This window comes from Dasypus novemcinctus, chromosome 25 (genome assembly GCF_030445035.2).
Source record: "Dasypus novemcinctus isolate mDasNov1 chromosome 25, mDasNov1.1.hap2, whole genome shotgun sequence".
Lineage (NCBI taxonomy): Eukaryota > Metazoa > Chordata > Mammalia > Cingulata > Dasypodidae > Dasypus > Dasypus novemcinctus.
Genome location: NC_080697.1, coordinates 17,247,191 through 17,266,948, shown reverse-complemented (window position 1 = coordinate 17,266,948; position 19,758 = coordinate 17,247,191). Strand labels below are relative to the sequence as shown.

At 64.7% G+C, this 19,758-nt stretch overlaps 1 protein-coding gene across 1 annotated transcript in view; it reads right to left on the bottom strand.

Annotated features, from left to right (window-relative positions):
* KCNK3 (potassium two pore domain channel subfamily K member 3) overlaps positions 1–19,387 on the bottom strand; it is a 33,339-nt gene extending 13,952 nt beyond the window's left edge. Inside the window, exon 1 of the mRNA XM_058287743.2 lies at positions 18,994–19,387. Coding sequence (XP_058143726.1) covers positions 18,994–19,276 — 283 coding nt within the window. The 5' untranslated portion in view covers positions 19,277–19,387. The remainder of the gene's footprint in view (positions 1–18,993) is intronic.
* Positions 19,388–19,758: the final 371 nt, after the last annotated feature.

The window sequence follows — 19,758 nt, the reverse complement described above, 5'->3', positions numbered from 1 at the left end:
GGAGCACGGAAACCATGTCCGGCAGCCGTCACCCCAGCACCGCCGCCAGCCTTCGGGTGGGACCTGGGTCCTGCAGTCTCGGTGCCCTGCACACAGTGGGTGCTCAAGCCCCGGGCTGATGGAGACAGCCTGGTGGCGAGGGGCCCTGTCCTCTGAGCCCCTCCCTGCCTTCCTCCAGGCTCAACACCCCAGGGGCCAAGTGGCCAGGGCTCCCCACATTGCAGGACTCTTAGGGGACCCCCGGGCTGCCTCTGTGTAGCCCTGAGCCGGGCAGAGCAGGAGGTGGGGAGAGGGAGCTGGGGGGCCAGAGCCCAGGCCCTGAGGGGGGCCGACTGTGGAGGCGTGTGTGGGGTACTTGCTCCATTCCAAAAAAAAAAACCCTAATCAAAGGGCGGGAGCTAGGCAGCCCCTTTGGAGCGTGTGACACGGGGTCCAAGTGGACCCAAGCCATGGGCCAGGCTGGGCCCAGGGGGGGTCAGGACTCCAGGGCTGGGCCAGCTTTGGGGTGCTCAGCTGTGGGGTTATAAAGACTTGGGGCCCAGCGGGGGCCAGGGCGAGCCAAAGCTGCCTGCAGGTCAGCGTTACGGCGGGGAGAGGCCGGGGGAGGCAGAGATAGGGCCGGGCGCTGGCCAAGCGCTGCTCTTCCCTGGAAGCCCCCCTTTACTCTCACTGGGGCAAAGGGGCGCCGTGCCCTGCAGATGGGGGCCCGGCCCTCAAGCGCTGCAGCCCAGGCGTGCCCCGCAAGGCGAGGCAGCACAGCAGGAGGGCGCTGGCCTGGCTTTGGGAGCCCGCCCTGGGCACAGCCCTCTCCAGGGTCAGGGACGACTCTGCAGTGTTGAATCCCCACGTGCAGCCTGGCGCAGCCCCCCCATGCAACAGGGGGGGACCCCGAAGCCTGGAAACGCTGGGCGTCTTGGCCAAGCGGGCTGCCCCTGGGAGCCCGTCTCCTACCAGCTGCCTGGGTGACTGTGGGGTTGGACATCAAGTGTGTACTGTGCTAGTTCAGGGTCTGGCATGTGGAGGGGCCCAGGACGTAGGTGCTGCCACTAATTTTTTATTTTCAAGCACGGCTCTGAGCTGTCACCCTCGGAAGCTTCTCTTAGTTCCCCAAATGGACACAGAACAGGCCAGGGCTTCTCAGTCCTGCCCGGAAGGACTGTCACACTCGAGCCATGCCCCCAAGCTGGCCTGCTCTCCCCCCACTCCCCGAGGCGGCCGGTCCTCTCTGCTGCAGCCGGCACGTGCCCCCTATGCCCTCCCCGCGACGCGCGGGTCCCCCCTCTCCGCTGCCCTTCCAGGGCAGGCCCAGGGCTCCTGCTCCTCCGGACCCCAGCTGTGAGGTGCCCCCTTCCCCCGACCCCCCTCGCCCAGTGCCCACGGCGGACACCCAGGGAGTGAACGAAGCTGGCCGTGACGGATGCGGCGGGTGTGTGGCGCGCAGGGCGGGGCGCCATGAGCCCCGGATCCGTCACCTGCGCCCCCCACTCCTCTGTGGTCATGGCTAGTGGCCCAGACAGCTCTGGCCTAGCGGGGAACGTGGAGCAGATGGCAGGAGATGTGAAAGGTTGGCACCGTGCCCAGGAGCAGAAGGTCTCCAGGCGCCGGGGCCTGGGGCCTGGACGCAGCCGCCGGAACCTTCTCTCCCCTGAGCCCACCTGCAGACGGGGCGTCCCCAACCCCAAACTCCCTCGTGCCCACACAGAGTCACCCCAGCACCCCACCCCCCCCCGCTTCTGTCCACCACCCAGGGCAGGGGACGGGCATGGCTAGAGGCTGGACAGACCCCGAAAAGCAGGAGATCGTTGTCTCAGCAGGGTCCCCTCCCGGGACCTGACTTCTGGGCCCACCCGTTCCCTGGGCTGCCAGGGACCCAAGGAAGCCCCCAAAGCCCCCCTCGCCCGCGCAGGCCCAGGCCGGACAGGGGCGCCCCTCTCCACCGAGGCTGGGACCCCGCCTCTCCCCCACAGCACCCACCACTCAGCCCTCCTCCCGGTCGGCAAAGCTCCTGGTGGCGAATGAAAGCACGAGGCTTCGGCCCGCGCCTCCTGGCCCGTCCTCCGCGGGGACGCAACCAGCCACCGCCATCCTTGGGGAGACCTGCAGCAGGTGCCCACCCCCAGCTGCCTCTCCGGGCCTGGCACGCCCCGCATGCCCCCTCTCCTCCAGGCTCTGCCCTTCAGCCTTTTCCATGATGCCCTCTGCACCGCTGGCCGGGAGCCAGGCGGGCCAGGGTTCCACAGGGAGACGCCCCTGGGGCTCCCGCGCTCCCGCGAGGCGTCCTCTTGGGGCGGCCGTGTCCTGAGCCCGCTCTCCGTGGTGCCAGGAGCTCCGAGCTGGGCAGCCTCCGCCAGACTCGCCCAAGTCCTGCTCCCAGCGCCCCTGCACCCACGGCCTGCCCCGCCCCCACCCCTGCGCTGGAGCCAGGCAAGCTGCCTTTCTCTGCACTTGACTTTCTTGAAATGATTCAAGGCCCCTGTCACCGCTCCCTCCTCCCCGATTCCAAACCGCACTGGCTAACATTTACACAGCCCTTACTACGTGCCAGACCCTGCTCTCAGCCAGCTCGTATGTGTATCGCCTGTCACCGTCAAACAGCTCGATTTCGTGGGTACTATTAAGGGCCCCATTTCACGATGTGGAGACTGAGCCACAGAGAGGGTGAGCGATGTGCTCCAGGTCACACAGCGAGCACATGGCAGAGCTGAGCTCCGCCTGACATGCGTCTCCCCCTGCCTCTGTGAGCTTTGCTCTCCCCACTTCTCCCATTGCAGAGGAGGGAAGGTCTCCCCTCCCCGAGGCTGACCCCTAGCTGTACCCCTAACTGCCTGCCAGCCCCTTTCCTTGGTCTTCTGCTGGGTGTTAGAGGTATTGTTTCTCCTTCCCAACCGGGCTGCCCCCATTCCACCCACTCAGACCCAGTACCCTGTGGGTAGGGGCTCCCCAGCTCCCTGGCACCTTGGGGCAGATTAGAAAATGAGCCCCCTCTGGGTAGATGCCGCCCGCTCTCCCTCGTGGCTTGGTGAGCAGAGCGGGTTGGGTGTCAGCCCCCCTCGGCCCTTCGGCTGAGGGCTTTTGGGCAGTGCACAACCTGGACGCTCACACATGGCTGCCCTGACTGTCGGGCAGGCCCCTGGCTTATCTCTGGACGCCGTGGCCTCCTGCTGCCCGCTGCTCCTCTGCAGCTCCCTCTGCTTCCTTCTCCTGCCCCTCAGGTGCCAAGTGGGCCCAGGCTCTGCCTGCACTGTTCCGAGGCTGGCCCAGGGGAGGCCACCACGACCTTGCCACCGGCTCCCGTTCCTGCTCTGTCCCTAGCCCCCACCTGCCTGGGCCAGGCGCACCCAAGCCTGGCCTGGCCACCTGAGCTGTCCCTGCTCTCCAGGCGCGTCCTTTCCGCACTGCCTGGTTTCCGTTCGTGTCCTCATTCCTTCAGCCGACTCTCTCCCCTTCGTCCCTCACAAGGCGAACCAGTCCTGCCCTTCCCATTCTGTCCCAGCAGCCACCGCCACGGCCTTGGCCTTGGTGAGCGCCAGCCTGGGCTGGGCTGGCAGCCTCCTGTCACCCTCGGTGGTCTCTAGTCTCCCCCTCCCCCAGTCTTCCCCACACCTCCTTCCGGATCTTGCTCCACTCCGCAGATGCCCCTCTCCTACTCACAAACCTTCCATGACTCCCCATTGCCTGCAGGGCAGGAAGCTGGCCTGCCTTTCGACACCCTCTGTGTCATGCCCTTGACCTCCAGCCTTCGCGATTGCAATTTCAAACCCAGGGAAAGGGTTTGGGAGCTAACTTTTGGCAGTGCTTTCCCATGCTAAGCTCCCTGGAAGGCTGCCTGGGAGGGGGGAGGTGCAGGGGCAGGGGTGGCTCTGCCCCCCCACCCCGTCCTCCCAAGCCCGGCTTTTAGAGGCCACCCGCAGCCTGCAGGCTGCCTTTCGCCCCTGCTGGCCTGGGTTAGAGCTCAGCCAGCCTGAAAAGGTGGAAGGCGTCTCAGGGAGACAAATGGGAATGGAGGCGCTGCTCACGCCGGGAGAAAGCTGTGGCTTGGAGGGCCTGGGGGGGGGCAGCGTGTTTGCACGGTAGAGAACCCCAATACTCCTTTTTGTAGTGTTTTAGTTCATGGCTTGCTGCGCGGGTGTTAACAGGGTAGCACTATCGCTCTCCCCATTCAGAAAGGAGGACACAGAGGCCTGGACAGGTGCGGCGACCTGGTCAGGGCCATACAACACGTGTGTCCGAGGCCAGTTGGAGATGTGGAAATGCCATTTCCCAGGGCCCTTCTGTGGCCGCCCGTCAGCTCATCCCAGGCTGGACCCAGGAATCTCCTTTGCCACCCAGCCAGGGGTTGGTTGACTCTGGCACTCTGCAGGGGCACTGGGGGTTGGGGGGGCAAACCTTGCCCTGCTCCCTCCCGGGCCCAAACTGGCACAAGCACCTGGGGAGGCCAGCCGGCCAGCCAAGTACCAGTGTCGCTGTAAAAATAAACTGGGGAGGAGCGGGGCTTAAAAATAACTCAGGGGATGTGCGGGGAGTTAATTACTGCTGCAGTCCCCCCAGCAGGCTTCAGGGAGTGCAGCGGGGCCTCCTGGGGGGTCCTTCTTGGCTCTACCAGAAGGGAGCCAGGTACCAGGTGCTCCTGGGGTGGCCGGGCTGCAGGACCCCGAGTGTCAGGCCTGGAGGCAGCTGCGGGCAGCCCGGGCTGCCCCTCTCGCAGAGGCCAGGAGGGGAGGCCGGGCAGGGAGGGGGGCACCGAGGCGGGCACAGGGGCCAGGCTGGGCAGAGAGCCACGTGCCCTCGCTCGCCACCGGGGCTTCTCTCCATGTCCCGCGTGGTCTCTGCGCCTGGCTGAAGTCACCCGGGCTCCACACGGAACGTTCGGCGCTGTCCCCCTGCCCCTGGGGTGTGCGTGGTGATGGTGGCTGGTGTGCCAGGGATGCTCTGCCAAGGCCTCCGGGCCAGCACGTCTTGCCGGTGCCATTGTCTCGAGAAAAGGCTTAACGGCCCTTCGTGTCCCATCAGGCGAGTGACCCAGTGTGGCCCTTGTGGCTGCCCCCCATGGCCTGGGGGTCCCACCTCTGGACCCTCACTGCCGAGCTGCGGCTGCACGAAAGTGCCCCCCACCCCGGGCTCTTCTCCAAAGGCGTCAGGGAGGCGGGAGCCCCTGCCCCCGTCCCGAGCGCCCAGGCTCCCCGCCCCCGCAGCTCTTGGATGCGCTTGCAGGCCCCCGATCCACCGCCTTTGGCAGAGGGTGCGAACGTCCTGCAGTGACAGGGCGGGAGGGAGGGACACAGCAGGGGATGGCGGGCAGGGATCAAAGGGACAAAGCCATGCTTTCCCGGAGGAGGGAGGCGAGGCCAGGACTGCTGGGAGATGACAGGAATGATCAAAGGACCAGGATGGATGGGAAGAGGGAGGAGATGCGCAAAGGAACAGCGGAGGGGGGGCAGCCAGCGCTGGCGGGGTTTTGTGGGGAAGGGGACGGAGTATGAAGACAACCGGGCTCGGGTGCCAGCGGCCTGCGCTGGCCGCCAGCCCTGGGCACAGCCTGGCAGAGCTTCGGGCCTCATTTGCTTAATGGGGAGAAGGATAATGACCTCAGGGGCCCCCGCGAGAGGCTTGGCAACGGGGGCTGATGGCCCTGCCTGCCGGCCCTGGAGTCCGTCCCCTCTGTCCCACCTTGGGCTCAGTTTGAATGCCCACCGCAGTGCCCAGATCGCCGGCAGCTTCTCGGTGGCCCCCGACCTGCTCTCCAAGAGGCAGCTGGCACGTGGGCTCTTTTTCCTTTCCCCATACCCTCCCCTTGCCCTTTGGGACACCCCCCTCCCTGGGCCCCCTTCTCAACACCCCCCTTCTGGCTGCATCTCCCCCAGGACCGGGGTCCCCTGCTCTTTCTCCAGCTGTACCCTCTCCCCAGCTGAGCTCATCTAGCCACGTGACCCTAAATGTTATTTCGATCTGATAACGCACAGATTTCTCTCTCAGCCTCGACCTCTCCCTGGAGCTGCGGATTTGTAGCTCTCACTGCCTTCGCAGATTTGTAATAAACATCTCAAAATTAACCTGTAGGTCTGGAACAGAAGCCCCGGGCCTGACCCCTTCCTGCCTGGGTTTTCTTTCCCGCTGCAGTAAATGTCCACCTTCCACCCAGGTCTCAGGTCAAAGGCGCAGGACCCTGGTGGTTTTTTCTCCCCAAGCCCACCTCTCCCTCCCTCCTGTCCCCAGCAAGTCCCATCGGCTCTGCCTCCGGAGCAGCCCATGCCCGCGGCCACCCGTGGCCAGCCCACCCTCTGTCCCCCCCCATTCCCAGTTACAGCCTGGGGGTCTCTCTGTGCTTCCTCTTGAACTGCAACCATCTGACTTCCCCAGAGCAGTCAGGAGGGATCTTTAAACAACTTAAGTCCCTTCACATCGCCACTCTGGTTTAAAACCTTCCAGCGACTTCCATTACACTCGAAATACAAGCCTAAGTCCCCAGCAGGACAGGCCCCGCCATGTCCCCACCTCCCTTTGTGCAGTCACGCTGCCCCTCTTGCCCTGATCCTCAAACGTGCCAAACCTTTGCCTGCCTTGGACCTCCACATCTGCTGTCCCCCCATCTGGAAGGCTCGCCGGGCTCCCTCCTAGCAGTGCTGCCCACCCTGTCCCACCCCCCGCTCTGCTGTCTTCCTGGCACTCGTCGCCCTCAGAGAATGTGCTGTTTTCTTGTTACCTCTTTGGTTCACTTACTGGTTAGCTGCTTCTCTGAAATGGAGGCACCCTGAGAACAGGCGCTGCCTCCTTCCACCACCAAGTCCCTGGGGCCTAGTAGGTGACCGTGACCCACGGCAGACGCTCGGCCAAGCAAAGCGAGGGGCGCAGGAACTGCCGCGTGACTTGGACAAGTCGTGCCCGCGACGACTGGGGGCTCCTCATTTGGAAGAGACAATGCTTGGGCGGCTCTCGGAATGCACAAGACCCCCGGGGTTCCTGTAACGCCATCCGCCAGCCACCCCGGGCCCTTGTTCGGCACGAGCATGCCGGCGTGGGCACCCTGAGCTGACCCACTCCAGCCGGAGGCTAATCGGACGCCTGCCGGGCCCTTCGGTTGGCCCGAGGGAGCTCTGCGCCGGGCCCTGGTGCTGACCGCACCGTGGTGAGGCCCCACGCAGCTCACGCCTGGTCCCCCGACATCCAGCCGTGGAGGCCTGTCGGTCTGGGCAGGGGCAGTGAAGGCTGGCCCCTGAGCTCTGGAAGTTTCCAAGCAGGAGCAGGCCTAGCAGCCTGGATGGCAGGACCGGCCACCAGTGCCCCCTGGGCCTCAAGGCCATCTGGGAAGACAGACTGTCAGTGGCCTCTCTCCTGTCCACCCCCCTGTTGGAAGGCGCTGGCCGGGGTCAGCCTGCTCTCAGCCCACCCTGCTCCGGAGACTGCCGTGGGAGCTGCCAGCCCTGTCCGGGAGGGAGGTGCCTGCATTCCAGCTGTCCCAGGGGCCGGCGCAGCGGACTCAACGCTGCCGATAAGCCAGACCTCGGCCGCAGGCAGCAATTCTCTCTTTCCAGAAAGGGGTGACCCGGAGGTCCTGGACAGACCTCTGTTCCTGGGACCGGACGTGGAGGACGTCCCTGCAGGGCCCGGACGGCGTGGGGTGAAGTGGGGACACGGCGCCGTCCCGGAGAGCCTGGTTCATTCGGCGCTGCCAGGGCAGGGTCTGCCCAGGGGAGACCACTGGAGGCTGGGAGGTGCTGCCAGGCCCGCCGCGGTGTCCCAGGCCCCCGGGCCAGGCGGGCACAGGGAAGAGGCGAAGGGGCTGGAAGCCCTTTCCTTTGCTCGGACGCACGAGCGTTGGTCCCAGCTCCAAGGGGGGCGGCGTGGCTCTGAGGCCCCCGGGTGGTCACGCTGGGGGCGGGAGGGGACGCCGGGCGCCTCGGGAGCTCGGGGAGGATCAGCGCTGGGGGCGCCGGGGGCGCCAGCTGTGCGGCGGGGCTCCCTCTGGGCAGGGGCTGTCGCTGAGTTTGGCGCCAGCGCTTCGGCCTCCCTGGCCCTGCCTGGGGGGGCCTGAGGCCCTCTGGTGGCCCCTGCTCCAGGGCTCCACAGGCCCCCCTGGGTCTTACTGTTTGACCCCCACAGTGGAAAATCCATGACTCAGAGTCATGCCAGAGAGGGCGTCACCCCACTCCGCCTGGACACGGCCCCTCCATTTGTTCCATCCCGGGCGGGGGCCGCTGCAGCTTCCCCAGCTGGGGGCCGGACCCCCCCGCCCCGGGGCTGGCTGGGAGCCAAAGAGGAAGGGGGAGACTCAGCCTTTCCCAGCACCCCCACTCAGACGCTTCCCTCCCCTTTCTAGGGGAGACTTCTGGGTGAGCCGGAGGGCACCTAACCTTCTCTCGGGGCCGCCCACTGACTCCTGACATCTCTACCGCCTGGCTCGCCCCGGGAGCACTTTTTTAGCACTTTGCCTTGGGAGCCAGCAAAGGTTCCTCCCCAAACACCCCTCGGATGCTGAAGCACCAAGGAAACCAGCAGCAAGAGGCGAGCAGCGCGGCGGCCCCGCTGCCGGGAACGCGGGGCTGCTTCCAGCCAGCTCTTCCAGCCCTGCGGCCCCGAACCCCGCGGAGGAGCCCGGCCACCTGGGGCTGTTAAAAACCTAAAGCCACCTGGGCTTACCCCAGGCCCACGGGGACGACTGCCGTGGGGGTCCCTAACATCGCTGGCCGGGCCCCCGGCAGCTGCTGCGCCCAGCAGATGGTCCAGCTCGGCTCACCAGGGCCATCCCACCTGTCTGCCCCCCCACACCCCCAACGGGGAGCCGGGTGGGGCCCGAGTCAACCCAACAAGGCCCGTCTCTCGCTCAGCGACCCCTCTTAAGAACTGCCACCCTGCCCGCGTCCCTAGCCTCGGGTTCCTGTTGGGTAAGGTAATATTGACAAATGCACGGACCTAAGGACACGCCCCGACAGCACCCTTAGGCTGACACAACGTCCCCCCGCATGCACGCCCAGTGTCCTCAGCTGGCCCCCACTCTGTGAGAAGGGCCCACCCTCAGCCACGGTCCAGGGGTGAGGGCACTTGTGCTCCAAGGGGAAGAGCTAGGCTGGAGGGTTGCAAGACCCGGGTTTGACTTCTGCTCCCGCACCTGCTGGCTCTGGATCTCAGGCAAGTGACCTTGTCACCTCCAGTCCATTGGCCAAGCAGGAAGGAGGGTACCTGGGCCTTGGGACGGGCAAGAGGCTTAGAAGAGATGCTGGCCGGCCACGTGCTTTCTAGCCCTGTGTGACCTTGAGTGCATTCCCTAACCTCTCTGCGCCCCAGGGTCCTCTAAATGGGGGCTATAAAAATGCCCCCCTCCCATTGTGCTTGTGAGGACTACATGAGGTGATACAAAGAGCTCCGCCCTGAGTAACCGCCCCGGGGTGGCCTTGGTCATACCCGGGGAAACTGAGGCAGGCGCGACGTGGGGCTGTTTCGCAGCATGTCTAAGATTGGGACGCAGCCGCCCATCTGCTGCGCTGACCGGCGGCTCACTCCTTCCGGCGCTGGACCTGCCTGCACCTCGCCTCGAGGCTCCAGGGGTGCCCCCGGGAGCAGGGGGACTGGCCCTGCTCCTTGGAGGAGAGGCACCTCCTGTCTGAGAGTCGGCCCCCCCGGGCCCCCACAGTTCAGGTCCCCGGAGAAACACTCCCAAACCGTCCTAGCCAGGCGGGCTGGAACGCGCCTCCGCCGACGTTTCTGGGACGGTCATTTGTGAATCACGGCCGTGCTGGCCAGGGGACATCCTGCACATTCCTGAGGAGGGACATCGGGTCCGGGCCAAGCTGCGATGCCTCGAGCAGACACCCAGGAAGGGATGCTTGGGACCCGGACATGGGGCCTTGGGGGAGGGGCGGGTGGTAGAGGAAGGGGTCTGCGCGCAGGGCGGGGGGTGTCGGAGCACAATGTACCCCTGCGGTGTTGAGTGACAGCATCTCCTTCAGCCCGGCACCCCCGGGGGCTCTGCACACGGCTGATGACACCACGCTGGGTTTGCTCTGGGGTCCGGAGGGGACCATGGGGCCAGGAAAGGAAATGGTGGCGGGAGCCGGGGGGTGGCGGGGAAGCATGGCCTGGGTGCTGGCTGCGTTCTGCCAGGCGACCAGGGTGAGGGAAGTAAGGCAATCAGGGCACAGCTGGTTGGCATGGAGGGGGGCACTGGTCAGGACCCACATGCAGAGCCGGGTGGGGTCTGCCACAACCTTCCTCCTGTGTCTGCAGTGGCTCCCCAGTGCCTGGCAAATCGAGCCCACCCACCGGCGTCCAGCACTCACGCCTCTCAGGGGTCTGCCGCCCACCAGCTGTGCTCCGACCCCCTCTCGCCCCGCAGCCAGTCTCGGGCTGTCCCCTCGGCCCAGAAAGCTCTCCCTGCCAGCCTTCCCTGTACCGGGTCACTTCCTGGGATTTGGCGCAGATGCCGTTCAGATTGGGGGTTTTAGGGCACCTCTGGATCAGATGCCCGTGCGGGAAGAACCTGCAGCTTACTTTTCTCCTCCCTCGGGGCCTCGGAGAGGGCCTGGCTCACAGGAGGTCCCTGAATATGATTTTTGGTAAACTCAACCAAAATGAAGGCTGACGTCGGGTCCAGCTGGACGGGCTCTCCCAGGATACCCCAAGTCCCACTCTGGGTGCCCTGTCTCCACAGGTGATTCCTGTGAAGATCAGGAAATTGGCGCCACTCGGGGCTTGGGAGAGGCCTGAATCGCAGTGCCCAGTTGGCTACAGGGGCGGCCGTCCAGGACGCTTGCGGGTGTCCCGGGATGGGCGCTCCCTGTCCCTCGAGGCGGCCCGGCCCATCTTTGGTCAGCTGCGACTCTCGCAGGTTCCTCCTTCTAGTGGACTGAGTCGCGTCCCCGTAGACTCTCCCCTGTGGAGCCGGCTCAACCCCTCGGGCCCGCCCGGGGCAAGGCCGGTCCTGGCACGGCGCAGCGGCTGGCAGATGTCCGGTGGTGGCACTGATGTCCCTGCCCGTCCCCACCAAGTGGCCTCTTGGACACGCTGCTCCCCCTTCTGCCTGTCACCTGCTGGTTGGTGTCCCTCATACAGTTCACAGACACAGGAGGCCAGGCGGGGCCACCACCCACTGGCCTGGCCCTGCCACCTGCGGTCCATTCTGCAGTCCCCAGCACCTGGGTCCCCTGCGCCCAGCCTCTGGCCAGCAGGGTCCCTTCTTGGGGGAAGGAAGGAGCCTAAGCCTCTTCAACTGGGGGGCTTTGGGACTTGGGCTGGATGCCCTGAGAAGAGCCCGTTTCCTTCTTTGACATTTAGTCTCTGGGACACCAGGTCTCCATTCTAAGGGGCTTCCCTGGCAGAGGGGCGAGAGGGGGCAGCTGGCGGCCAGCCCCGCCTTCCTCCCGGGCAGGCCCTCTGCTCCTCTCTGCTCCCCGTCCTTCACTGTCCACTGCCCTTTCCTCACTTCCCAGTGACAGCCACAGCACAGCCTGTGGCCCCACTGGGCTCTGTTGCTGCTCCCGTGGCACCAGCCGGCCTCCACTCTGGCCTCCGGGGAGGTCCGGCCCAGCTCCAAGGCATGGCTCTAACCTTCCACCGCCAGATTCCTCAGGGTCCTTCCAACGCGAAACATTCTTTCCCCCCAAACCACAGCCCACACCTCACAGCTGAGCCTAGAAGCCGGGTCTCGGGGTTATTCAGATCCTGCAGGACTTGGTGTCGGCAACCTGGGCATCCCGTGGGAGCTGATCAGAAAGGGGCATCCCAAATTTGCTTCGGATTTGGCTCAACTGATAGAGTGTCCGCCTACCACCTGGGAGGTCCAGGGTTCAAGCTCAGGGCCACCTGACCTGTGTGGAGCTGGCCCACGTGCAGTGCTGATGTGTGCAAGGAGTGCCGAGCCACGCACAAGGAGTGCCCTGCCACACAGGGGTGTCCCCCGCCTAGCGGAGCCCCACACGCAAGGAGTGCGCCCCATAAGGAGAGCCGCCCCTCGCAAAGAAAGTGCAGCCTGCCCAGGAATGGCGCCGCACACACGGAGAGTGGATGCAGTAAGATGCCACAACAAAAAGAAACACAGATTCCCGGTGCTGCTGACAAGAATCCAAGCGGACACAGAAGAACATGCAGCGAATGGACACAGAGAGCAGACAAAGGGAGGTGGGGTGGGGGGAAGGAAAGAGAAAAAAAAATCTTTAAAAAAAAAAAAAGAAAGGGGGTGTCCCAGTCCCGGCCAGACTCTGCTTTTAAACAAGATCGGCCAGGTGGTTCCTGGCACGTCACGGTGGGAGGACACGGGCTCAGAGACTTCTCGGCTGCTGAGCCAGCCTTCCTCCGTTCTCTGTGGGGACTGCGCCCTCTCTACAGAAGGGAAGACTGAGACCCACCAGGGAAGCGTCTGCTCTACCTGTGACACCTGCAAATCCAGGGGAGGTTGGAGCCTTCCTAGCTGGCCTTGCAAAGGGGCAGCCGAGGAGGGGGCAGGTAGTGTCAGGTTTCCCAGTGGGGGGGGAGGGGGGGGGAAGGAGCACTATCTCTAGCTACCAGGCCACACTCCCACCCCCCAACCGCTGTCCCAGCAGCCACGTGACGCCTCCCCAAGGGGTCCTTGGAACAGAGGGCCACCTGTCCTTGCTGTGTCCCCGGAGCAAGCAGGAGGGGGGTACAGTGGGGTAGGAAGGGGCCTGGGCTGACGGCGCCAGGCCGGGGGTGGTGGTGGTGGGGGTGGGCTCCCGCCTGAGCACCCTTGACTGGGCTCCCAGGAGGCCCGGAGCACACGGGGACGTGAAGACCCCGGGAGCTGGGGGAGGGGGCCTTCGGAAGGAGCGCGGGGCGGGGTGGCTCCAGCACAGGGTCAGGGCTGGCGTAGGCGGGCAGTTTCGGGACAACGGAGGAGGGTGGCCATCTGGGGAGGCGGCGGCACCCCTGGGCGCTTGGCTGCTCCCTGTGCCGCCGCAAAAGGCATTTGTCCCTGAGGAGCAGAGGATCACGGGGGCACCAAGAGGGGCGGACCCGCCCTGCCCTCTTCTCTCAGAGCCGGGGCCCCCGGAGAGCCCCAAGGAGAACTAAGTGGGACCTCGCGCCAGCCCTTGCTCTAGCCTGGATTTTGGGTTCCATCCTAACACGAGAGGGTTGGAGCTACAGTTGGGAGTTCTCAGACTCGTCTGTAGGTCTGAGGGCAGGAGACCCCGGGGTTGAGCCCACAGCAGAATGTCTGGGTGTCCAGCGCCCACGCCCGCCTGAGACCCAGTGCCAGGGTGCATCATTCGCCACCTTCACATAGAAGAGGCTGCGGCGCGCAGCGGGGAGCAGGGGACGGCTCGGCTCCAGGCAAACACCCTCCCGACAGTCCTGCCACGTTGGGGCCCGAGGACCCGGGGGCGAATTCCCCCAACTCTCTGAGCTTCCCTTTTCTTGAAGGTCCTGGAATGCTAACGCCTGCCCTCCCAGGCCAGTTGTGGGAACGTGGGTGGTGAGAAGCGCCTTGGTCCTGCGTCTGGCACGCTCCAGACGCACGTCAGTTCCCTGCACCCGAGGTGGGGGTGGAGGGGAGGTGGGTGCCCCTCCTTGGGCTCTCCGAGGCTCAGCTCGGCCCACAGTGGTCTCACCAAGAGCCCAGTCTCTTCTGGTGCTGCCGGCTGACTGCGGGGAAGTGGTTTTTACATTTTTAAATGACAAAATCAACTCGCAGATTCACCGTTGGTGCTGCCAGCTGAAAGCTGTTGAAAGGGGCTATTTGCACTACGCTCATCTGTGCTTGTTTATATTTTCTTTGGAAACACTTATTGTGTTGGTCCTGTCCCCACCGTGGCCAGGCGTGTGCCTTCTATTTCTGTCCTATCTTCACCCCACTCCCTCCGGCTTTCCAGGCCCCAACCGTGATGTGTGGGAAATGGACGTGTAGGCTGGAGGCACGGCAGAGGCAGATGGGCCTCGGGGCAAACACATCCAACTTTGCAGATGAGGAAACCGAGGTTCACAGAAGACCAGCAGTGGAGCTGAGGGAAATGGGAATGTTTGCCTCCTTGCTCCAGTCCAGGGTGGGTTTTCCTACCCCCAAGGGCTTCGCTCTCCCTGGCTAGTTTTCAGCAGTACCTCCCTGCTCAGGAGCCAGGGCGCCAGGCTGACTTCAGGCATGGGGAGGAGCCGGGACACTGGGAGTGGGGGACAGGGGGAGGGAGGTGGCAGCCTTCAAACTCCAACACCAGGATCCCCACCTATTGGGAAGGCCCAGAGGCCCCTGCGGTGGAGACAAAGCCATTCCCTTCCGTGGGAGAAGTAATCGAACATGCATAATAGCCTCATTAATAGCATTTATTAAGTGCCTACTGTGTACCAGGCACTTTACCTTACCCCATTCAGTTCTGGGAGGCAGATATGACGATTCCCGTTTTGTAAATGGATAAGTAAGCTCAGAGAGATTTGCCCAAGGTCATCCAGCTAGCTGGAGGTGGGATGGCGGCGCTGAGAAATGAATCCCTGCGTGGCCGGCTTTCAAGTTAACGCACGTGTCCCTACAGCAAAGGCTTGTGGGGTCAAAGCAGGGGGGCTGGCCTGGGAGCAGCGGGGAGGAAGAGTCTAGCAAGAGTGGGCCCTGCGGCTGCTCTCTGCTGGGCACAGAGCAGGCTGGGAGATGGAGATAGCTCTAGTCTGGGCACTCAAAGGCTTGGGTTCTGATCAGGCTTGTGCCCTCAACTTGCTCAGTGACCTTGGGCAAGTCACTCACCTCTGGGCCTGAGTGGGTGGCATGGGCTGGTTGCTCGTGTCTTTTTAATTTTAGGACAGTGGGAGTGGGGGGAGGGGCCTGCAGGTCACTCCTCTCCTTCCCTCCTTCTTGTAAAGCTGCCAAAAGTTCAGGTTTCCTCATGAGCCACCCGCTCGGCTGCCCAGTCTCAGGGTTCCCGAGCCACCTGGTGGGTGACAGAGGCTGTATTTTGCTAAGGACAGAACAGAAGGTTTTCTGCTCCGGCTCCGCCAAGCGAATCAATGGCCGGGTCTGCCTGTTGCTTTAGAGCCACAGGATGCCTGGGATCCGCAGTGGGAGCACAGGTGATCTGGTGTGGCCAGGGCCTGGGTAGGGGTGGCAGCAGGCACTGCTGGAGGGTGCTGGGGCTAGAGGCCTCTCCTTCTGGGGAGGGCTTGGCCAGGAGAAAAGGCACCCTTGGTACCCGCGAGATATGAGGAGCTGGGTTAGGTGCTCGGCAGGGAGAAAGAACTGGGAAAAAAATAAAAGTCAGGGCATGGGCCTCAGAGAGCCCCACTGACTTGGGGCAGGCGCCTCGCTTTCAAACTGCGGGGCCTTGGGTGAGTCATGTGCACTTTCAGAGCTTCAGGTTCCTCGGTTGCAATATGGGGATGAAAATGCTCATCCTAAAGGGTTGCTGAGAGAATTAAATGCAGAGTAAGTATCTTGCATGGGGCTGAAAAGCAGGTAATAGAGGATGGCGGCCGCTGCCCAGAATACAAATAATAAAGAGCCTCCCTGAGCAGGCGGGAGGCGCGTGGGCCTGGGCGGGCGGGATTTGATCCTCTGGCGGTGCGACCTGGGTGCCTCGGTCACCTCCCAGGCCCTGCCTTATCTGAAAGAGGAGGGGGTGGTGGCAGCTGGTCTCGGAGGCCCCTTCCGGCTCCGACAGCCTCGGGGCTATGAATAGATGGGACTGGGGGGGCCCTGGAGGAGTTTAATGACTCAACCGCTAGAAAGGTTAAGGTTTCCCTAGAAGAGCGTTTCCACTGGCGTTGGATGGCTTAAGGGCACACTAAGGAAGGGTTTCCGGCCTGCAGGCCAGGGAGGGATCCTCCCAGCCGTGGGGACTGTCATTAACCAGATGAATGACTGGCTCAGACCCTGCCCACCCTCCTCCCATCAGGGCTGCCCGTGAGTGTCCCCCAAGTTGGCCCCGCTAAGGGTGGCCCGGCCGGACCCCAGCGCGTGGAGGCCAAGGGGGCAGCCGAGACCAGCCGGGAGAGAGGCCAAAAACCCGGGTGCAGCTCCAACGGGGCTGCCCCCCGCGGCTGACTCTGGGGGGAGTCTCCCCTCCTTTGGCCTCCACTCCTCCATTCAGGAAAGTGGAGCTAACGACACTTGCCCTGCTAATGTCACCACTTCAGAGACGTGAAGTCTGAAAAGCAGAAGAAGAAACGACAGCGCTTTGTGATACCTACGGCACCACGCGAACGGGTGGGTTTGCCCCGGTATCCTGGGGGGACCCCCAGCGGCTCAGAAGCTGACTTGCCAGGTCTCTGGTGGACAGAGGCCCCTGGCCTTGAACTCTGGGTCAGGGTTGGTCTGACACAGGGCCCCTCCCCACCGTGCGATCAGAGCCAGATGGGGTTTTCTTAGAACAAGAGCCCCGCGGACAGCTTCCAGCCAGAAGGCAGCGGCGGAGCAAAAGGGACGGAGCGGGGACGACGGGTGGGGCAGGGAGTGGACAGTGGCGGCCTGAAGCCCCGCAGCCCTGGGTGGCTCTCTGCCGCTGTCTTCACTCTCGCCCAGCACTTTATAAATAAATAATCACCAGCACCACCCTCTGTCTGCCTCCCTCCACTAGCTTTTAGAGTGTCTCTTGGTGAGGACGACAAGCACTCTGGGAAGCGGCGGGGATGGAGGGCAGCACGATGCCCTTTCGTTTCTGCCCCCTTAAGCCCATCGCTAGCCTAGCGTTTTCTGAGCGCTCCCGTGTGCCGCGGGGTACGGTACTGGGAGCTGGCGCGGGGATGGGAGGCGCAGAGCCCTACCCGCACAGAGGTGAGTGACAATCTGATTAAAGTGACAGAGCGCATCCCCTAAAATACAAATAACCATTCAAAAGTGCCTACACTGTCACCCTGGTGATCTTGACGATAAGTCCTGCAGTTTAAGGGCAGTGGCCTGGGATGGTCTCAGAGCCTCAAAAGGGTGGGTTTGGAGCTGGGCCTAGAATTTTCACTTGGACCGGAGAAATGGAAGATAGAGAAAAAAGGTGTCCTGGGCAGGCAGGCTTAAGGTGTTCTCAGGGGACACTGTGGCTGCAGTGGAGGGCCCAGTAAGGGATGAGAAACAAAGCTGGACACGAGGTTGGAGCCAGGTGTGGTGGTCCTTCAAACTTGGAGGAAGATTCCATAGGCAGTGGGGAGCCAGGGGCTCCTGAGCAGGGGGTGGCAGGATCAGAGCTGTGCTTTGGGGAGACTCTTTCCAGTCGCAGCCTCCAGGGGCGCTTGCTCCACGGGGAATGAGCCTGGAGGCCAGGGGTGGGAAGGCAGGGAGAACCCAGGCGAGGACTGCATGGAAGGTCCGAGGATGTTCCGTCTGCTTCTGCACACAGCTGGCATGCCATGGGGGTGCTGGTGGGAGGGGAGGGGAGACCCCGGGCCGAATCCGGTCTGGTTCTTCTCGGGGAAGCAGGCTCCGGGGACAGGGCCTCCCTGTCCTAGTCTCCCAGAGGCTCCCCCAGCTGGGCCACGTCCACTCCTGGGCCCCGACTCTTTCTCTTCCCAGAGGGAAACTCATCCCCAGAGAAGTGGAGCCTCCTCTTCTCCCTGGGGAGCGAGTCCTGCAGTGGAGGGGCTGCGGGGACAGCGTCCAGTCTTGCCTTTTACCCCCTCCTCTCTGGTCACCTCCGGGAAAACACTGCCATCTTGTCTTTGGCCACGCCAAGTGGCACTGAGCCCCTGGGAGTTCAGCCAAGGAAAGGAGGGGGGCTGGGGAGAGGAGAAGGAACGGGAAAGATGGCGGAAACGGCTCCTAGAGCCATCCCAATAGGCTTTGGAGGAAGGTGGCTTCCGATCCCCAAACCCCAGCACCCCAGGGCTGGGAGGAACCCTGGATATCAGTTCAGGCAACCCCTCATGGAGGGGAGAGGAGGCCTGGGACCCAGGCCGGGACCGGCCCAGCAGGGCAGCGGCTGAGCTTGGCTGCAGTCACTGGGTCTTGTTGCCATTGGCTCAGGAGGCAGCGAAGGGTTAAGGCGTTCGCTCCCGAGTGGACCTTTCACTCGGAGCACCCTTGAAACGGAACCGCCATCTCTGCTCTCGAAGTGGCCACAGGGGCCCCCGCATGCTCGGCGAGAGGACGGCTGCTGGAATGATTCTTGGGGCACCAGAGTGGGGGCGCCTCCCTCTGGGCCTAAGCCCCCTCCTTTCTGCAGGGTCCCTGTGGCTGCCCCTCAGGGTCCAGGCTCCAGCCAGGGCCCGCCTGGGGATCCTTCCCGGGACGTCTGTGCGTCTGTGGGCCTGTGTGCCAGGTGTGTGCCTGCGTGTGTCTGGGAGTCTCGGGTGTGTGAGCCTGTGTGTGCAGTGGGTGTGTGGCCGTGTGTGTGTGACCGCCTCTACCTTGGGCTGCCCTGGCTTGGAGAGGAGAGCCGGGGCCATTCCTGTGAGGTGACTGTTTTGCTGGGACGTGGGAGAAGGCAGCCAGCAGGGCTGGAGTCTGGCTTCCAGGACCAGCCCTGCCGCCCTAAGAAAATTACAGGCACGGGCTGGTGGTGCCCAAAGTCCTGGTACTGGACACACACACATACACACGCTCACACACTCACGCCCCCCAAGCCATTAGCAGCCACAGGTACAGGGTGTTTTAGGCACCCAGAGCGGCCCGGAGTGCCGCGTCCCCACGTCTCCCTGGAGCCCCAGCCCGTACAGACACGCCCGTGGTGCGGGAGCCCCTCCGCAGGGGCACGGAGGAGCCGGCTGCCGGCCACACCCTCCTCCGCTAGCCTCCCGCCGGCCGTGCCTGCCCCTCGCGCCCACTTCCGAGTCCCCTTGGGGGCCTCGCGCAAGCCTGGCAGCGACAAGTTAGGGCCGGCCCGGCCGCAGAGGCAGGTCAGGAGCCAGGACGCGACGCGTCGCCCCGGACTCGGGTCCCCGCGGCGCCTACCCGCCCGGCTGGACTCGCGGGCGGTGCGCGCGCGCGCGCGGGGCTCGGCGCCAGGAGGACCCTCTCCGGGGACCCCCGCCCCGGCCCCCCCGGCGGCTCCAGATGCTCCCCCGGGACCCCGCTCCCCAGCTCCCCCCCACCCCCACCCCCGGGTCCCGCCCCCCCCACCCCCCTCCGCGGCGAGTAGTTACCGATGGTGGTGATGACGGTGATGGCGAAGTAGAAGGAGCCGGCGAAGCGCCACTGCACGCCGGCCTTGTGCGGCTTGAGGCGCAGCACGACCAGCTCGAGCTCCTCGTAGCTGTCCTGGCTGAGGTTGTAGCGCGCCCGCAGCTCCCGCCGCCGCCGCTCCAGCCGCCGCCGCTCGTCGATCTCGGGCTCCGACTCGAGCGCGTCGAAGACCGCGGCGCCCACCAGCAGGTAGGTGAAGGTGCACACGATGAGCGCCAGCGTGCGCACGTTCTGCCGCTTCATCGTCCCGCCCGGGCCGCCTCCCCGGCCCCGGCCGCCGCTGCTGCTGCCCCGCCGGCGGCCTGGGGCATGGCTGCGCTCGCCGCTCTCCCCGCGCCGGGCACCCGCTCCGCGCCCCGGGGCCGCCGCCGCCGCCGCCGCCGCCGCCGCCGCCGCCGCCGCGGAGCTGTCCCTTCAGCACCACCCACCGCCCTCCTCCGCCCGCCCCCCGCCCCGCGCCCGCGGCCGCCTCCTCGCGCCAGCCCTCCCGCCCAGCCAAATAAGGACTGGGGAGCCGCGCCGAGGGGGGCGGGGGAGGGAGGGGGCGGGCGGGACAGGGGGAGAGGGACCCGGGCGGAGCGGAAACTGGCCCGAGAGGCGCGGGTAACTACAGAGGAGGGGCGGGGAGAGACCGAGGACAGGGAGACAAGGGGGGCGCGGGGGCGACGGGACAGAGGAGCTCAAAGCAGGGGCACGAAGGGACCCCGGAAAAGAAGAGGCAAGCA